General features: G+C 38.8%; 1 protein-coding gene across 3 annotated transcripts in view; it reads right to left on the bottom strand.

The window, feature by feature from the left end:
• TLK2 (tousled like kinase 2) overlaps window positions 1-19,690 on the bottom strand; it is a 125,342-nt gene that overhangs the window by 91,672 nt on the left and 13,980 nt on the right. For 2 of the 3 annotated variants that reach the window (XM_075176901.1, XM_075176899.1), the window contains exons 2-4: window positions 16,965-17,050; window positions 11,450-11,521; window positions 840-912 (exon numbers count right to left, since the gene is read on the bottom strand). In XM_075176901.1, the coding sequence (XP_075033002.1) occupies window positions 840-912; window positions 11,450-11,521; window positions 16,965-17,045 (226 nt within the window). In that variant the 5' untranslated portion in view covers window positions 17,046-17,050. The remainder of the gene's footprint in view (window positions 1-839; window positions 913-11,449; window positions 11,522-16,964; window positions 17,051-19,690) is intronic. The other variant, XM_075176900.1, reaches the window with a different exon arrangement.

The following is a 19,690-nucleotide window of genomic DNA, read 5'->3' as shown; positions in this document are numbered from 1 at the left end:
ATGGCCATTTTTCCATGGCGACAGCAACTGGGTGGACATTTCGGGATGTACAATATGCTGAACATTAGAATTTACAATGCAGAATTTCAGCAACACAAACATATTGCTCATTGTACTGTGTCTACACTTTAAATAGGAGTACTCTTTCTTACTACAAAAAGTATTTTATTTTTTCAGTTCACACGAAGGACCTCATGTAGAGTTAGAAGCAAACCAGCCAAAATGGTAGAAAAGAAATACTATGAAGAAAAAAGTGAAATATTTCAATAACTGATGTAATAGAAAGCTTTGTTTTAATCTTTATGAAAAGCTTCTACACTCTACAGTATATTTAAGCCATGCTGTTAAATCATTTGTATGTAAACCCTATCTTGCAGACCTCTGCACCATAGTGAACCCCACTATGGCTATTGTTCCCATTCGCTCATTTTTCTCTCCTTGCCCCGCATTGTGGAGCTGTATAAATAAAATATAATGCCTAATGCCTTTTGCCTGTAACTTACAACTTTATATGATGTAACCAGTACATACTTAAAAATGAGAGGTGATCCAATTTGTTTCTTCCTGGTAGAAAACTTTATTATAAAAGTAAAGAATTATCTACTTTGGATGCGGAATGTCCCTTATAGTAATTGTCAAAGGAGACTCTTAATGATCTTGTTTATTTAGATCACCAAGCAACAACAAAAGAAAAAAAAAAAAAATAATAATTTAGGTTTTCACAAACAGGATCCTAGATATGTACATAGGGACTCACTAGAAATGTATGTGGATTATTTCACTGCACTACGTTATAGGAAATGTATGGTATTATGTGACATTATGAACAAAAGGATTACCTTGACTGGTTTCATATGGTTCTGCTTTCCTCTTACGGGTCCTCTGATCATTCTGTTTTTTCTCTGGAGTCTGCTAAAGAGAGACCTTTTAGAATGACACAGAAATATGCACTTCTGTCCTGCTGTATAAGGGGAAAATCTGCACTTGTGTCCAGGAGACACTTTAAAAATATTGAAGTTAGCCCCCTCCAAAAAAAAAGGGGGTAGACATACCACAAGAAGGGGGGGAAAAAAAAAAAAAACAGACAACATAGCAGGAAAAACAAAGTAAATTTACTGTTAATACCTTGTCCTATAAATACTTAAGATGGCAGCCTACACAAAGGGTTAATCCTATCTAGAAACTTCCCAAGTTGTCCCTGAAAAACAAACGGACAACATGGTTGGGAATATTCGACTGCCAAGAAATATTTTGAGGACCAGAAATTAATGGTAAATATAATTTGCTTATTTCCTCATCAATCCTCCATGGCAGCCTACACAATGAGATGTACCCGAGACAAGATGGGCTCACAGAAAAAAAAGCAAAGTAATACTTGTGATGCATAATGGAAACATTTTATTGAGAGAATGTCCTCGTATGAACCAGGCGTCAGTAGAAGTTGTCGCATTCAGCAGATGCCTGGTAAATGTATGGCGAGATGACCACCCCGCTGCCCGAGTCCTAAGCACCAATGAAGCTGCTACTGCTCTAGTAGAGTGAGCTTTAATAATTTCTGGAAACTTCTGCCCATTCTTCTCATATGCCTGTGCCCTTACCTCTAATTCATCTTGCAATGGTTTGTTTGGATAGGGAATGTCCTTGAAGAGTTCCTGTTGCAATGACAAAAAGCTGATCCTTCTTCCTTCATGCTTTCGTTCTAGACACGTAGGACCTAGTCAGAGCAACTATTGTCTATGTATGTAGCTTTTTATGCCATTAGCTAGCACCATAGGTTAGTGATGGATAAGGAAGGTGGAAACTACTTCAGGTAGAAAAGTGTTAGTTCTCAATACTTTCTTGTCTGTACAGATGTTCAGAAAAGGTTCCTTGCACCATAAGGCATGTAATTCTACAGACAGGTAAATTGCCACAAAAAACACTACTTTCCGTAAAAGCCAACTGAGAAAGGCCAAAATTATCTTCACTGCTTGAAAGAACCGTATAAGATAATCTAATGTCCAGAAAAACATCTGAACTTGTAAGAGGGTTGTAAGAGGAAGTCAAGAATGTGGGTACTGTAGAAGTACCTCAAACTCCTTGTCAGAGACTCCCATGTGTCTTAATGACTGCTCCACTTACATTCCATCAGAGGCCTTTCAGAAGAAAAAAAATGGGTCCTGGTGTATAAATTCTGGCAAAAGTGGAAGGGGCCAGTTGTTCTTGGAGCATTCCCTCAAGCTACTGCAAACTGGATGTTGGGACCAAAACAAGTGGATTGCTAGGACTTCTGCTTTTTCTTTATTTCCTTTAAAATACAAACAATGAGAGGGGAAAGAGGGAACACAGCCTAGCTGAAACTTTCATGGAACTACTGGAACATCTATTCCTTCTCCCCAGGAACGTTGTAGCAAGAGAAGAATCAATTAGCAGCTGAAAAACCTCAGTGTAGAATGCACTCTCCCGAATGATTCTGCTGTTGGCAGAGGTACTCTGTTACAAAATTCTCCTTGGTTTCAATGTGAAGCAGACACCAGATTGTTTTCCTCTTAGGACATGTTTGCTGATAAGTCTAACATCACAATTCAGCTTCTGATATCTTCTTGGCAGTTTAAAATGGAAACTGCGGTCCAGTTGTCAGAAAATATTCCAAGATAACTCGGAAGATGAAAATGCTGAATTACCTTCAACATTACCCTGATCTCTAAAATGTTCACATACAGTCTTCATTCTGGAATCATTTATTCTGCACCACTGTTGTAAGATGAGCGGCCCCTCCTGTGGTAATGGAGTCTACCAAGAATACTGTTCACTCTGCCGTACTTGGATACTGCCACCAACTGCCTGGCAACTATTGTTAACTGAATGACCTGATCAAAAACCTTTGTCTGGGATCACACTGTATGGGTAAATCTAGCTGAAGATTCCGCATATGTCACCTTACCCAAAGGAGAATTGCTTACATTGGAGAACATGTCCAGAAGGCAAAGACACTGAATCTTGACAAGACTTTCCTCTAGTAAAGGACAGTGTGTGGTGCAGTGTATTTGAACACCCAAGAATTAAGCTGCTGAGAGGGCACAAAATGACACTCTGCAGGTAATGTCATTCCTGCAGGAAACGGGCTGGGTCATCAATATGTCAAATGTCCTGACTCAGACAATGTGCTTCAATCTCCTTCACTAGGATGATGTCAAGATAAGGCGATAGTGTGATCCTTTGCTTTCTCAATTCTGCTACAATAGTTCCTAAAATATTAGTTACAGGTCCTTAGAGATGTAGTAAACCCAAATACAAGTGAACTTGAAACATTGAATCAGAACAAAGCAGCAGAATACTCTTGGGTGTTAAACTGCAATTCAGATATGGAAATAAGCATCTTGAAGATCTATGTTTGCAGTGTGGAGATGAAGTCACAGATTCCATACGGAAACACCTTGCGGAAAACAAACTGAGTCGCCTCAAATACAAGATAGTTCAAATACCCAAAGGTTTTGGGGGTTTTTTTAAAACCAAAGTAGTGCCAGCAATAAACACCTGTGCGTCTCTGGAGTGGCAAGACAAGAGATCAACTTTTATATCATTTGCAGATGGATATAGAATCACAACTTCCAGTGGAGAGTAAGAAACTCAGTATTTGATAAAATGCTCTTTTCTGGAAACTTTATGAAATTCTATCTTGTATGTCCTGCTAACACTACCTTGAACCCAACGATCTTGGCTAGTGTGTGACCAAGTCACCTGCAGAGTCTGTGATTCTGCCACACACAGGAACTACTGTGTGACAGAGTCTGGAAGACAGAAGATAGTCATTGAGGTGCCTTTTGCCTGGTCTCCCTTCCTTGGTCATACTGGCACCACTTTGCATAGTGTATTGCCTCGATGACTTTAAAATAGTTCCAAAGGAAATGTGAAGTTTTCTTCAACAACTTTTCATTTTTCTATCCATAGATTTCTCAAAGGGCCGTCATATTCCAAAGGAATACAGTGATCACTCCTTATGTGTTAGATTGGCGTCTATTCAGCTGTTCCTTACAAATTGGCTTTTAAAATAGGTCAATGTTTATGGAATGTATATCTGGAGTGTATATTTAGCTACTGTATTGTTGCAGAGAATCTGAAATGACAACCAAGCTTGTACATGATAATTTCCCTGCTTTCATTTTTCTGTAATAAATGGAAAATGGGTGAATTGTGGCTTGTGCATTATTCTAGTAAGAACCTTGCACCTCATCTTGTAGAATGAAAGAATCATTTTCAAAGTAACATCACAATGATATCTCCAATATCTATACCATCCTAAATGCTTTTCAGATATGATGATTGCAGAACAGCAATGAAAGAATGAATGTGTGTAGCTGAATTAACTTAGAAATAATAATTCAATGACATCTTCGGATGACTTTACAAGTGTGGGGATCTGTGATGTAACACTGCTTAAAGGTAACCCTTTCAAGGACATTCTCTCCTACCATATTTTCCAATATGGTCCTCAACTGACCACATCCTGAGCATTCACCACATTCTTAGAAGAAACACTATTTTGGGTGGATTGCATATTATTTGCCAGGTAAGTGGATAGGTGAAATTTGCATCTTTCCATTAACAGTTTCACATTTTGATGTAGAGCACAAACACATACAGAGGGTGTACCATTTGCTCCCACAAGAACAGTGTTTGCGATGCAGTGGCAAATTTTGAAAAGTCAATTTTTATATCAGGATGTGATTGTTTGAAGCAGACATACACTTCTGAAAGGTTATTCAAAATTAGTCTCTTTTGTATGTGTTCTTTGGTACCACCACTTCTTACTGTAAAAAAAAGTCTTACTGACCAGGCATAATCCTGCGGACATAACTGCAGTAGAAGTTCTTCAAAATCTCAGCAATATCTGGGTCCAAGCTTCTACCTGGTTTAGGATTCAGTGATGACAAAATGCCATACTATCATATTATTTGCCTTGCTTTTCTTATGTAGTTACCTGCCTGAGGAAATTATTGTTCTATTTCTCTAATAATCCAGTCTTTTGGAAGAAGTGTCAAAATAGTACCTTTCTCACAACTTTTTGTGATCTCGTCAAATTTTTATATTACAGTCGTTGCAGTATGACAACATTGACTATCAGACAATTTCCTCCGCTGGAATATGGAATATATAATTTAACAACTCCTGAAATTTTTACAGCTTTCCTTTTGCAATAGTTTTTCTTTCATTCTTTTCCTCTTGATAGGCAATACTCACATACTGCTTAAACTTTCATTTAAAAACTGAAAAACTGATTCCGTCCTGAATGTTGCCACTTGTGTCATTGTCCTCATCAACGAATGTGGTTGGTCCTTCTTCAGCAGTTAAAGAATCTAATTCGGTTCCTACGTTATCACAAATCATTTGATCACTATTAACATGTGGCATTGTTTCAATCATCCATGGTAGCACTTTCCTTAATTGTTTTCTACTGCTGCGTCCTTTAATATCAAATGGGTTGCAGCACTGAGTCTTAGTGTATTTCTTGTCCATTTGTCAAACTACCATTATTCACTAAAAAACTGCATTAGATAAGCTGTCTTAGTCCCTTGTATCACCAGTTCTCAATGCAGACGCTGTAGCCAGACTGAGAAGAGAGTCACTACAAGACAAGTCTGAACTAGTCAGTTGCATGGTTAGTGCAAAAAGGGTTCAACTGCCATACTTAATATTTTGTTTACTTCTGTTCCCAAAGGCTTCCCAAAACAAAACTTATACCAAAGATTGTATTTAACTGCATAACATACTTTATGTACAAAAACTGTAAACATACACTTTTTTAGAACTTAAGGTTAAAGGTTACATCATGTGACCATGAAATCTAGAATATTTAAATCTAAAACAATTTTTTATGAAACACTAAGGTCCCTTGCCTTCAAAATAAGACAAATATGAAAGTTCAACCACAATTAGAAGCAAAGTTATGATTCCTTACATTTGACCTTGCAAACATAAATTTTTTTATTTTGTGTGTCATGTTTGCAACCCTGTTGCATGGACACTGTGTATCACTGAGGGCTAAAATTTTACATATGAAAGTTACTTTGTTGTCAACCATCCTACCAAATTTCACAAAAACTTGAGATGGTTGGGTTGGAAAATGATGATTTGGCATGGAATGACCCATTAAATAGTTGAGGGCTCTCTTTGGTCTAGTAGTGAGTCTGGTCTCCGTCAGCCAAGGACTCCCATTCAGACGGACCCAGTCTGATTTTACCCAAGTCCATATCAGGGCTATTCTGTATATGGCAAGACCCAAAGTCAGGTTGAGCAGTTTAGGACTGAGTAAGAATATGTATAGAAGATTACTTAGTAAAAAACCAAACTAGTAAGCATCGAACACATTGTGAAGCAGTCAGTCACTGAATAATTCAAAGCCCATTCCGGAGAGAATGTTTTAAAAAACCAAGGCAGTATGAACAAAGTCTCATTGACAAAATACCCACAATACTTGCTGTGAAAAGGTCCTTCCCAATATTAAACGGAGTCCACGTTGGCCGGCTTCTTGATTGTCGTGGTCTTGTTCTTCCAGAGGGAGATTGGGTTAGTGCGACGCAAAGGTGGCGTGCGTTCCACTGTGGAACGCAAGCGTCATTTAATGTAGGCTGGGCCCATTCTGATCGTAACGAGGGGAGTACCCAAACGCATTTCGTCACTAGTGTGACTCAATGGGAGGTGTCTGACTATCGTAGTAGTTTTTATAGCCACACATGTTAATGCAGGTCAAACGATGATAATAAGCTGTGCATCTTTCTCGCAGATTGTTAATTGAAAAATGGATTGTGGAAAATTGCGATGAATTCAGTATAAAAATATCGAACATCAATATTCAAAAATATATTATATCCATATATTTAATCTATAGATTGCATAAAGTCCATGTGAGTATTGCAAAAAAAAAAAAAAAAAAAAAAAAAAGAGATCCATCCATCTCTATCCAGAGATCCATCCATCTCCATCCATCCATCCCCATCCATCCAATTCATGCTCTCATGTGTCCTTATTTGATAGCTTACTTTTATAATATATACATGTTATATCACTAAAGATAGAATAGTAAAAAATAGGTACCCATCTCCAGCTTTATTTGGAAATAGTAATAAAATTAATCAGTCCATAAATTAGTCCAATTAGGTATAATATTCTATTCATATATAGTATTCTTTACATTCATTTTAAAACCGATAAAGTTCTAACTGAAAAACTCATTTCCCTTTGATCTGATAATTAGTATACACAAAATAGTTCTCTTAAGACTAAGCAATGGTCTGAAACGTGAAACAGTTAATAGCCTTAAGGGGGGGAAGAAAAAAAAAAAAAAACTAACATAACATATTGAAGAAACGTGGAGGGAGACGACATGAAGGAAGAATTCTGGATCCCAGAGGAAGATAGCCTCCTTCGTGGTACTTCCTGGTAGTTTACAGTACTAGGTATTCCCAAAGTTTCCCCGACTTTGGTACTTACCTAGCCCGCCGCCTGGCATTGCTTCCAAGTTCGGAAGGGTTTGGGCTTATTCCAATGGGGTATGACTGTAGACATCAGGATATGACCCTTATGGGATGGTTTGAGAGGTTATATACAACTTTGTATTCCAAAATGGGGCCAGACTTTAACTCATAAAGCTTCCTATTCTTGCTTGTTTTCTGAATCACCATAAACTGTAGTAATGATGGATATTTATAATGCCGAGGCTTAAAATGGTAAGATACACAGTGTATCTAAACCTCTTTTTTTTTTTTGCATCAAGATTTTTATTCAAGATTTTCAAAAGTAAATGGGGTACAGAAAAAAAAAGGGGGGGGGGAAATAAAATACCTACAAAGGGAAACACAATGATTCCCCACGTAGGGGGTAAGGGAATCACTCAGTTAATCTAAACCTTTCTTAATGTTCCGAATTGGAGAGCATATCCGCATTTCAATAGGCCCGATTGTGCAGTCTACATATTGTAGTTTGCACGGGCATTGTAAGATGTAAATAGCCTCCTTAGTGTCACAAGGGTGTCCTTAATTTTGTATTTTTGTTTTGTTTGATTAGACAAAGTTAATGATAGGTATATAGTAACGTTCTGCTTCGTAGAGGAACAGGAACATCATCCACAGTAATAAAATCCAGTGGGGTTCTTGGTTGTTGTCAATGACTGGATTTTGGTTTAATAGGATTCTTTACCAGCATCTTTTTAAGGTCATGGGCCTTTCTAAAAATAACATTTGGTTGTACAGGTAAAATGGTCTTAAGATCCTTATCTTGTAACAGAATTTCCCAATTCTTTTTGATAGTTTTTTTGATCCGTCTTGCCGATTGGTTATAAAATATGTTTTGTTGCCTACCGCAGCTTCAGAGGATTTTGTCCTATATGCCAAAAGGTCTTGCCGTTCCACAAGTTCTACTTGTGTATACGCCAATTCTAGGGCCTCCTTATATAATTTTTGCTCAAATTGTGACTTCAGATGTTTGGCTTGCACTCTAGAATTCTTTATATCTGAGCAATTTCTTCTTACTCTTGAATTGACCTAATGAAATATTTGTGAGCCATTGAGGGTAGTGGTTACTTGTAGACAAAACATAACTATTAACATCTACTTGTTTGTAGAATGTCTTAGTTTCCAATTTATTGTCCTGTATGTATATAGATAAAACTAAAATTTCAACTGCAGTTTTGCTATAATTGGTTGTGAATTTTAATTTATACGGATTGTTATTTATGTGGGTTAGAAATTGAGATGATTCGTCTCCCTTCCAAATGAGGAAGACGTCATCTATGTACCTATGCCAGAGGACCAGTTTCGCTCCAAAACCATGGTGTGACCCAATGGCCTCATCTTCCCACTTGCCCATGAAAGGATTAGCATAGCTTGGAGCGAACCTGGTCCCCATGGCAGTCCCTCTAATTTGCAAGTAAAATTGATCCAGATACCAAAATTAATGTTTAAGTATATAATTGATACCTTCAACAATAAACTACTTGTTCTGGATTAATGGTGCAATATTCGTGAAAGGTGATATTTGATACTAGCCAATCCCTGTGAGTGATCGATGACTGTATATAGTGACGTGATGTTGCTTGGGACTAACCAGTAGTCATCATGCCACGTAACATCCTGTAAAATTAGTATTTGCGTGGTATCACGAAGACGAGATGTCTGTTTCACGTATTTAACAAAAAAAGTCCAAATACTGGGATAAATTTGCTTGTCAGTGAATGGATTCGGAAATGATAGTGCGACCAGGAGGGTTTTGTAAATTTTTATGTATTTTGGCCAGATGGTAAAAAAACTGGAATTACCGGATGTCGAACATTAAGGAAATCAAACTTTTGGTGAAAAGTGTTTTTTGAAAACCACTTTTTATCATTTTAATCAGGAGTTCTTTATATTTATTGGTGGGATCTGATTTTAATACTTGGTATGTGTCCGAATCTCCTAATAATTTAAGAGATTCCGTATTGTACTGACATTTATCAAGAATCACTATCCCTCCCCCCTTTGTCTGCCGGCTTAATAATGAGTGTCATTATTTTGCAAATCCTGAAGAGCATCCCTTTTCATTGCATGCAAGATTGAACTTTTCTGGCTTATGTGTGGAGGTGATTTTTTCTAAATCTTGCATTACCAACTTTCAAAGATCTGAATGAATGGCCCTTTTAAATAGGTTGGATTAACAGTCGAATTGCGTGTAAGATTTGAAAGTGTAGATTATTAGTTGAGCGACTATGTGAGTCACTTGCTGCCATTGGTGTTTTCAAAAAATATTTTTTGAGCGCAAGTTCCCTTGTGAATCTATGCATGTCAAGAAAAATATCAAATTTGGTCAAATGATTTGGTCTCCGGACTATGTAGAGATATCACCAGTATATTTCTCGTTGTTAAAAGGGTTGTTTTTTTTGTTTTGTTTTTTTTTTAGAGGGACAACGAATGTCTCCTACATCGGATGGATCATAAATAGTAAGATGGGATAGGTCTGCATCTATCCAACCTTGACCAAATGATTCACGTGCTAGTTTGTGATAACGTCTCTCTTCCATATCGTGGAGAATGAAGATTCAGAGGATTGTATTGAAAAACTGGTATCATTATTGACCCTCTCATATACTGCTGATAAGTCACATTTGATTCATTATAGGGTAGAGTATTGACCAGAACGTTTTGTACTGACTTGAGTGATATTTCTTGAGTTGTTGGGACTTTCTGTATTTTTATAGATTTTTCTTCTTATGAGTATGGTTTCTCTGCATTTGTATATTTATTTTTAGAAGCTCCTTTTATAGCAAATTAGTCCTGAAGTAATTTTGACTTTTTTGGCTGTATGATATCCCATTCTTTTCCTTATAATCTATTTTGAATTAAGGTCTCTAAAAAGTTTGGAATTCTTTATGTATCTTTCATGCATTTGTTAATTTTTTTTGTTGTCCAAATAATTCTAGTTTTGTGGTCCTAGTCGAGAATGCGATCAATTAGCTGGAATGAACAATGGTCTAGAATATCTTGTCATTGATTAATGAAGGTGGGGTTTTCAAGATTATGAGTTGGGGTTTGTGTATTTTAAGGCCCTTTGGTATTAATCCATTTTTGTATCACTCAAGTGAGAATTTGTCCCACCAGAGTTTAGTCTTCCTAATCAAGAGTTTGGCAATCCATTTTACAGTTACCAATCTACGAGAAAGATGCACAGCTTATCATTTGACCTGCATTTACATACGTATGGCTACAAAAACTACTATGATAGAGTGTCAGACACCTCACAGGTGATTTGCATCATTTTTGGCATACCAAATACTGTACTCTAACATGGTGTATAGCGCTGGATCAACCGTTTTTTTTTCTTTACTTTCCTACCATGACAGGCGTGGACAACCTATAAGATCTGCAGCAGCTTATATTGTGTATAATATCTTATTTATTGTGCACACATCTTTGTTTTTTGTTTTTTTAAACGAAATCAAACAAGCTTTTGGGGATGGACACAGGCTCCATGGTACTGCATTAGAGACTCCTAATGATCTCTAGCTAGAGAACTTATCAGGAAATGGATGCGATAGAAAAGAGGGTACTAGAAAATATTTTTAAAAAATTATACGTAGATTTTTATGAGGAATGACAAGACAATGGAGATAATTGTATTAAAGTCAGCAAAACAAAAAAGATTTGCTTACCTCCGTAGCTACTATGAAATTTATGTTAATTCCCCAAATCTTCTCAGAGTAAAAAGGTCAATCCCGCCACTGTTAGTAGTTCTTTAAGTAAACACTAAACGCATATCAATGTGTAAAACCCAATATTAATTATGTGTTACAACAGAACTGAATCAATGAATTCAAATGAGAGACCAGGTTAAACAAAATGCAAGTAAAATAATTGCTCACTTACACCAAGGAAAAGCTAGGCACATATTTACATTCAAAATAAAGCATCGAGCAGAAGGATACAAAGAGAATATTTCTTACCTCAAGTTCTTTGTCGCTTAGAGAACCCAGGCTACATAGGCTTTGGTTAGAAGACTCGCTGTTCAATTGTCCCTAGAACAGTGAAACAAAATATGAGCTACGGGCCAGTTGAACGTCAAATCATATGGAGTGCAAAGGCATACAAAACAACTGTACACACAGGAGTTTTTATTCCCACAGCAGAGTGGCACAACAGTTAGCATTGCTGCCTCAAAATGCAGTCATGCGTTTAATTGGGACCTGGGCCCCACCTTTGTAGAGTTTGCGCGCGTGTGCGTGCGTGCGTGCCAGGGACTGATTAAACCGTCAGCTCCAAAGGGGCAAGGATGGATGTGAGGAACTTCATATTCGCTCTACAACACTGCATACTAAAAGGAGTTACTGGTTTCACTGGAAATTTTTCATCCAAACAGTTTGAATAAAGCAGATTGAAGCATGTGCATTGCAAATGTGTGATAGGTACAGAGTAAATATTTCTCTGCTCCATCAGTTCACAAATGTAGTGAACATTAAGCAATTCTTTTTTCTTTTGTAACCAAACAAACTTAAGCAGATCACATGCATCGATTATGTTATAATCTGGTTTGAAGGTTAAGGAATATCTGTGATTGATTCTTTGCTTGCTGTTGCTCAAGAACTATAACTAGAAAAGCCTTGGCATAAATCTTACGTCACAAGTGTATTTAACAACGTAATGTTTGTAAAGCAAAATATTGTAGCATGTAGAAGCCAAGACAGCTTTAAATCAGTTAAACATTTTTAAGTCCTCATGTGACAGAAAACAGTTACACTTTGAATGCTGTCTGCTCCATTTTCAGTCCCTATTTTTTCTGGCTGGAAAAAAAAAACAAACGCATGTGTGACAGCAGCTCAAGACAACGATCACAAAAACGTAGTACAGTCTACTTCTAAAAAAAGGATTTTTGTACTTACGTTAAATCTCTTTCTCCGAGTCCATCTGGGGGACACTGTTACCTTGGGGTTGTCTGAGGGCGTTGGAGTTGGCACTTAAACAGTTGAGAATTATACTTGCTGCTGACTCCTCCCCTCTGCAACACCATCCACCTCAGTTAATACTAAAATCCCAAGAAAAAAATTGGGCAAGTCTAAAATAACAGCAAAAGGGAGGGAACGCAGTGTCTCCCAGATGGACTCGGAGAAAGATTTAACGCAAGTACAAAAATCCTCTTTTCTCCATCATCCATTCTGGGGGACACTGCTACCTTGGGTACCTTCTAAAGTAGCCCTTCTAAGGGTGGGAATTAATTGGTCTACCTGCTTGTAAAATATTTTTGCCAAAATTGGCATCCGAAGGCGCAAAAATGTTGAATTTGTAAAACCGAGTAAAACTATGGACAGAAGACCAGGTAGCTGCCCTACACAGTTGACCCGCAGCCCAAGATGCCCCCACCGCACAGGTAGAGTGTGCCGTGACAACTCTAGGCACAGGCCGGTTCACACTCATATAGGCATGCCTAATGACAGACTTAATCCAGCGAGCAATTGCCTGTTTGGAAGCTGGCCATCCTCTCCTTGAGGAGTTGTAAAGCACGAAAAGAGAATCTGTTCTTCGAGAAACAGAAGTCCTTTCCACGTATACTTTTAAAGCTCTGACCACATACAGACGTATTGACAAAGAGAGAAGAGGACCCAGGAGAGGACTCTTCTTCCTTAAAAGCTGAAACCACTATTTCTTGATTCATATAGAAACTTGAAACCACCTTTGGCAAAAAAGACGGAATTGTCCTGAGGACCGCTCTGTCCTCATGGAAAAGTAAGGAACTCTACAAGATAAGGCTCCTAAATTCAGATAGCCATTGCTTCAGCTAGAAGAGTAATAGAAAAACAACTTTCCATGTCGCAATTCTGATGTCAGCCGATTCCAGAGGCTCGAAAGGAGGATGTTGTAAAACATTCAGAACTAAATTTAAATCCTATGGGGCCAATGGAGGAGTATGGGTAGGCTGCACATGCAGAACCCCCTGAAGAAAAGTATGAATATCCGACATGGAGGCCAAGCGGCGTTGAAAGAAAATAGACAGTGCAGAGACCTGAACTTTCAGGGAGCTTAATCTAAGACCCTTCTCTAACCCCTCCTGGAGAAACGCCAGAAACCGAGTTAGACTAAAAGACACAGGATCATGACTATTACTTTCACACCATTGTACGTAATCTTCCATATTTTATGGTAAATCTTTGCCGATACGCTAGATGAGAAACCTCTGGAGCTCCAGAGTTTGGCTTCAATAGCAACGCCATTAATGCCAAACGAGTTAGAGTCCAGATTATGACATGGACCTTGAATTAGCAGATCGGATCTGTGGGGAAGAGCCCAACCCTGACTTCTGCCATCTTCAAGATGTCTGTAAACCAAACTAGTCTTGGCCAATTTGGTGCTACTAGAATTACTGGATGCACTCCCATTCTTACTCTTCGCAGTACTCGTGAAATCATTGGAATTGGGGGAAAAAGATATCCCAGTTTGAAATCCCAATTCATTGACATTAAATCCACTGCTACTGCTAAAGGATCTCTGGTTCTTGCGCAAAATCTTGGAACCTGATGATTGTATCTCGATGCCATCAAACCCAGATCTGGAGGAGCCCACCTTTGAACTAGTTGTTGAAACACCTATGGATGTAGAGACCATTCCCCCAGATGGGTTGCATGCCTGCTCAGATAATCCGTTTCCCAGCTTTCCACTCCTGGAATGAAGACTGCGGAAATCACTGGAACCCAGATCTCTGCCCAAGACAAGATCTGTTCCGCCACATGCATTGCTTCTGCACTTTTTGTTCCTCCCTGACGATTTACATATGCCACTGCCGTGGCATTAACAGACTGTAGACTATCGAAAAACGAAGAGACTGATAACTGGTAACATCGCATTTCACTTGATGCAATCTTGAGGCAACTGAGTTTGGAAAAAACGTTGGGGGGTAGGGCCAATAATGTCTAGGAAATAACCTCTGCAAATTATTCCCAATATCCAAACATCCTTGGTGGAAGCTGTCCACTGATCATTGAATAATTGAAGTCGACCCCCCACCCCCGCTAGGAGAGGGGGAATCACTTCATGCGGAAGGCTTATCTGATGTCTTGGACGATGGACGCCTCAGAGTAAGAACCCCTTACTTTCTGAGATTGACTTCGAAGAGCGATTGGCTTACCCTTAATGGAGGACTGTCCTGGATGAAATTGAAGACGCATTCTGAGCTGCCTCAGAGATAACCAGAAGCTCTTTTAAACGAAGGGCTAAAGGAAAGAATTCCGTATCCTGTAAACTTGCTACTAATTGGTCAGCCCAGGACTCCATAGATCTAGCCACCCACGCGGATGCAAACAAGGGTCTAAAAGAAGAGCCCGCCCCAAGAAAAATATTTTTTAGGAACCCTTCCAATCTACGATCAGTAGAATTCTGGAGAACAGCTGCGCCCGAAACTTGCAAGGTGGTATTACGTGCCAGCCTAGACACCGGAGTATCTACCTTGGGTAGTTGTTCCCAGCGAGATACATCCTGTTCCTCTAGAGGATAAAGCATAGCATATCTACAAGGGACTGAAAACTTCTTATCTGGATGTTTCCAGGCAGATTCAGCAATTTCCGTAAGTTCAGGGGAAGTAGGAAAGCAAATAGTTTTAGGTCTACTGCGCTTAAATAAACCCTGGATGGGAAGAACTAAATCCTCTTCCATGCGATCAAGGGTCTGACGCACCGCTAACACCAAATCCTGAATCCCCTGGTTTCTGGAATTTTCATCCCAATCACCTAATTGTACAGAATCTGAAGCCTCTCCTACCTCGCCTTCCTCTCCAGATGAATCGTCAGAATCAGAAAGTAACAAAGGATGAGAATGGCGAGGGACCTTTGCTCTGGGAGCTAAACGTGTAAAAGAGTCTAAGAAACTATTCAATCGGTCCAAACGCTTCCCCAAAGCGGATGACCATGTGGGTTCAGATTGAGATGTAGAGGGCTGTACCGGACACAAGTCATGCACCAAACCGCCTGAGGTCCCAGTCTTATTTCGCTAGAATTTGCAGAAGCAGAGCCAGAATCCACTCCAATTACAGTGGAATTTGTCTCTCCCTGTCTATTGATTAGCTGGGTGAGCATAGAAACAGACTGCGCCAAAGAGGAAACCCATACCGGGTCATCCACCACGGCGGAAGGGCCACCCTGGGTCTGCTCGCCCTGTGCTACCGAATCACACTTTACACACAGCCCCTTTATTCACTTCTCCTACTGGTAGTTTAGCAGAACATTTGGAACAAGAAAAATATTTAACGCTGACACTCTTTCTTTTGTCAGATTATAATCTATATATATATTTCCTCTCACAAATTAAATATAAATTTCCTGTGCTCTCTTTTTTATTTCTTTTTAGAAAAAAAATAGCTTTTAGCAAATATATTTAACTTGTGCACGCAAAAAAATTGGTTAACAGCCCTTATTTAAATAGGGTAAGGGTGGGAAATAGGGGAACAGGTTGTGAACTCAGAAAATATATACATATATACACACACATATATGCATATACACAAAATCATCTATCCATCTCCCCTGTGGGGTACTTAGCGTTTTTAACAGAGGAATCTGAAGAGGATCCTGAGGGGAGATCGAGTCGCTGCCCAGTCCTGTCAGGTAGAAAAGGGTGGGAAAATCTCCCTCCTCGAGATCTTCCACTGAGCAGCCAGCAGTCTTAAACTACCTCAGACTGTCTTTGTCATGAATAAAACCTCGGACAGTTCAGTCCTGTGAGCATATATTGTGCCTCTCCTATTGCTCACTCGGGACTCCTTCCGCATCCACAACACCTCCTGCAGCTATAGAGATCCAAGCCCCCCCTCCGCCTCAGCGGGGAACTTGGTATCTCCCAACCTGTCCGGTCCTCAGACTAAGTGCAACATTCTCTGCCTTATGGCAGTGTCTGGCCCGCCGGGACAGAGTGATGACAGGCGCTTAGCGCCGTCACCGCTCACTAAATACACAAATCGTGTAGTTTATTTTTTTTTAAAATCTTCTTAAAGGAACGGAACTTTGTTCCATTATAAATATCTATGGAGGAAAAAAAATGTAACATTAAAACCACCTACACATTTGAAAACTAATAAAAAAAAATAATAAAATCTAACACTAAACAGCAGGTACTGCTAAGCAGTACCAAACGCAGCAAAACTCCTTGGGCACTTAGACATAACTGAGGTGGATGGTGTTGCAGAGGGGAGGAGTCAGCAGCAAGTATAATTCTCAACTGTTTAAGTGCCAACTCCAACGCCCTCAGACAACCCCAAGGTACCAGTGTCCCCCAGAATGGGTGATGGAGAAAGAGTTAAACAATTTATGCATTGTATTGTGGGTTAGAGGGTGTAGAATAAAGAAAGAAAAAAAAAACCTCCAATCTGCACGCAGTTAGAAAGAGGCTTTACACAGCAGGAAAGGGAATGTCCTAAAAAACTATAAATACTGCTCCAAATATAGCTGGTACCATACTATTAAGGACAGTATCAACATTTACCTTTGCAACTCCAGCTCCTGTAAATCTTGCTTCCAACAATTCCTGGCGCCGAGGGTCCAGGCTATGCAACTCTTCCATCATTTCCACTAAAAAGAAGTCGAGAGAAGATTCGGATTATTGTGGGTTAAAAGGTCTACCCTTAAATTCTAAGTTCAGCTATCATAAAAGAGAATTAAAAAAAGTATTCCATTTGACATTTAAGAGGCACGGGTAAAATAAGAACACTTTGCAAAGACAGATAAATCATTGTAAATAAACTGAACAGTATTTAATCAAGCAACATAAGTCTCTACATATATAATTTTTTAGCACCAACACTTCCATATTAAAAGAGTAAAAGTACTGCTAAATCAAATTAGTGCCTATTGGGCATGCACAGCAAATATCACATTAAAAACAATGGGTATGAAGCAATTGGGTTTTTTTTCTTCAAAATTAAAGTATTAACAGTTTATTTTTTTCAATTAACAAAATAAATGAACAGAAGAGAAATCAAAATTTGGTTTGACCATTGAAGTATACAACTTGTTTTTCCAGCCCCTCCCATCGATACTTCATCAGATTGAGATCTTGGGAATTTGAAGGCCAAGTCAACAACTTCAACTCTTAAGTTCCTAAAACCATTCCTGAACAATGTTTGCAGTGTTGCAGAGCGCATAATCCTGCCGAAAGAGGCCACACTGCCAATCAGGGACTACCGTTGCCATGAAGGGGTGCACTTAGTCTGCAACAATGTTTAGATACGTGGTTCATGTGGATGTTACTTTGACATATACCAAGGTTTGCAAGGGCATTACACTGCCTCCACTGGCTTTCCTTCTTCCCATAGTGCATCATGGTGCCATCTTGTCCCCCAAGTAAACGACGCACACACCCCCCACCGTCCACATGATGCAAAAGAAAACATGATTAAAATCAGACCAGGCCACCTTTTTCCATTGCTCCGTGGTCCAGTTCCGGTGGTCACATGCCCATTTTAGGGGCTCTAAGCGGTGGACAGGGGGAACTCTGGCCGGTCTATCATAGCCAGCATTAGCTTTGTTTAGTAATTTGTGCTACAGTAGCTCTTCTGTGGTATTGGATCAGACGGGCTAGCCTTTACACTCCACACACATCAATAAGCCTTGGGCGCCCATGACCCCGTTACCTGTTGTCTTTCCTTGGACCACTTTTGATAGGTACTAACCACCGAATTATCAGGAACATCCCACAAGACCTGCCATTTTGGAGATGCTCTGAACTAGTCGTCTGACCATCACTATTTTGTCCTTGTCAAATGTGCTCAGACCCTTATGCTAGCCCATTTTTCCTGCTTTCACCACATCAACTTCAGGAACTGACTGCTCATTTGCTGCCCAATATATCCCACCACTTGACAGGTGCCATTGTAATGAGTTGGTCAATGTCGTGTGTGTGCGTGCATATATACATATACACACACATATACGTGTAACTGCAAATGACGACTGATTCTGTTGTATGTTAACGATAATCACAACGGCCTGGATCTCCTATTTACATGGTATCCATACTCTTCCACAAGTGGTCGATGGTTTCAATCTTGGATGTCTTATACGGATTGTTGATCTAGATTCTGAATGTTTGGGATACAGAAGAAATTTGAATCTTTAAACACATTTCTCCATTTTCCTATCCATTGGATCTCTTAAAAGGACTTCCCATCTTCTAATGGGACAGCTGTTTTTGCAGACAGGCATCTGCAGTAGCAACTTAGTGGTTCCAGTTTCTTGAATGGATACAAGCTAACCAATCTTTTAAAATTAGATTTCTCCAATTCATCCTATTCCTTTTCCAGAACTGACCACCAATCTGACCAGTCCTGGCAAGTGTGGGCAACAAACTTCAAAATGTTTCAATATTATTGGAAAGAATTACGCTACCCTCACACGGCTACTTCTTAACGCCACCTGCCTTGCAAAATTTTCTGGGGAGACCACTGCACTAATCGGAAAAAAATAAACCAGAAGTTAATTCAAAAGATGGTGAACTCCTTTACACTTACTATTCTAAGTATTTTTGCTATTAGGAACATCTAGTTATTAAAATTTAAGTTTTATTCAATTATATTAAAACTAGAATATAAAAAAAAAAATTGTGAAATATGAAAGAAAGATGCATGTGAACAAAAATTTGTGTTTAAAATAACTGGATGCACTCCAGTTGTCTCTTGTATTAATTGAATATTTTGAGTATAAAAATCTTCAATTAATCCTCAAATAGACTATTCTGGTTAGGCTTAGTTTTTAGGGATTAGAATTCCCTTATATCACCACCACCTTCTTATATCCTCCTTAACTGATCATGACACCCGGTTTACTGCTATATTGTATTAGATTACGGATTTGTTAAAATAAATTAAAAATTCCAGATTCAAAGCAAGAAGCCAAATTCTTTCTAAAATATAGCTAGAAAAAAGTTAGTAAAGGAGTTTTTCTAAAAAGGGATCTGAAACAGCTGTCTACTTAAGCAGAATGTTAAAACAAAATGAAATTAAATCAATCTGTGCATTTCTTCATAAGAGGTGAAAAAGATTTATGTTTTGGGATGTTGTGCAATTAACTTTATAGTATGATAAGATACTAGTGCAAATGTGTTTGTATTAATACCACTATGAAAATATGAATCTCTATACAAAGTGTGAAACTAAAGTGCTTTCATAAACCGTATAATGCGAGGGTATTTTGTAAGGTGAACACCAAAAAAAA

Source organism: Mixophyes fleayi, chromosome 6 (genome assembly GCF_038048845.1).
Source record: "Mixophyes fleayi isolate aMixFle1 chromosome 6, aMixFle1.hap1, whole genome shotgun sequence".
NCBI lineage: Eukaryota > Metazoa > Chordata > Amphibia > Anura > Limnodynastidae > Mixophyes > Mixophyes fleayi.
The sequence above is the reverse complement of the archived record's forward strand: the minus strand, read 5'-3'. Positions and strand labels throughout refer to the sequence as shown.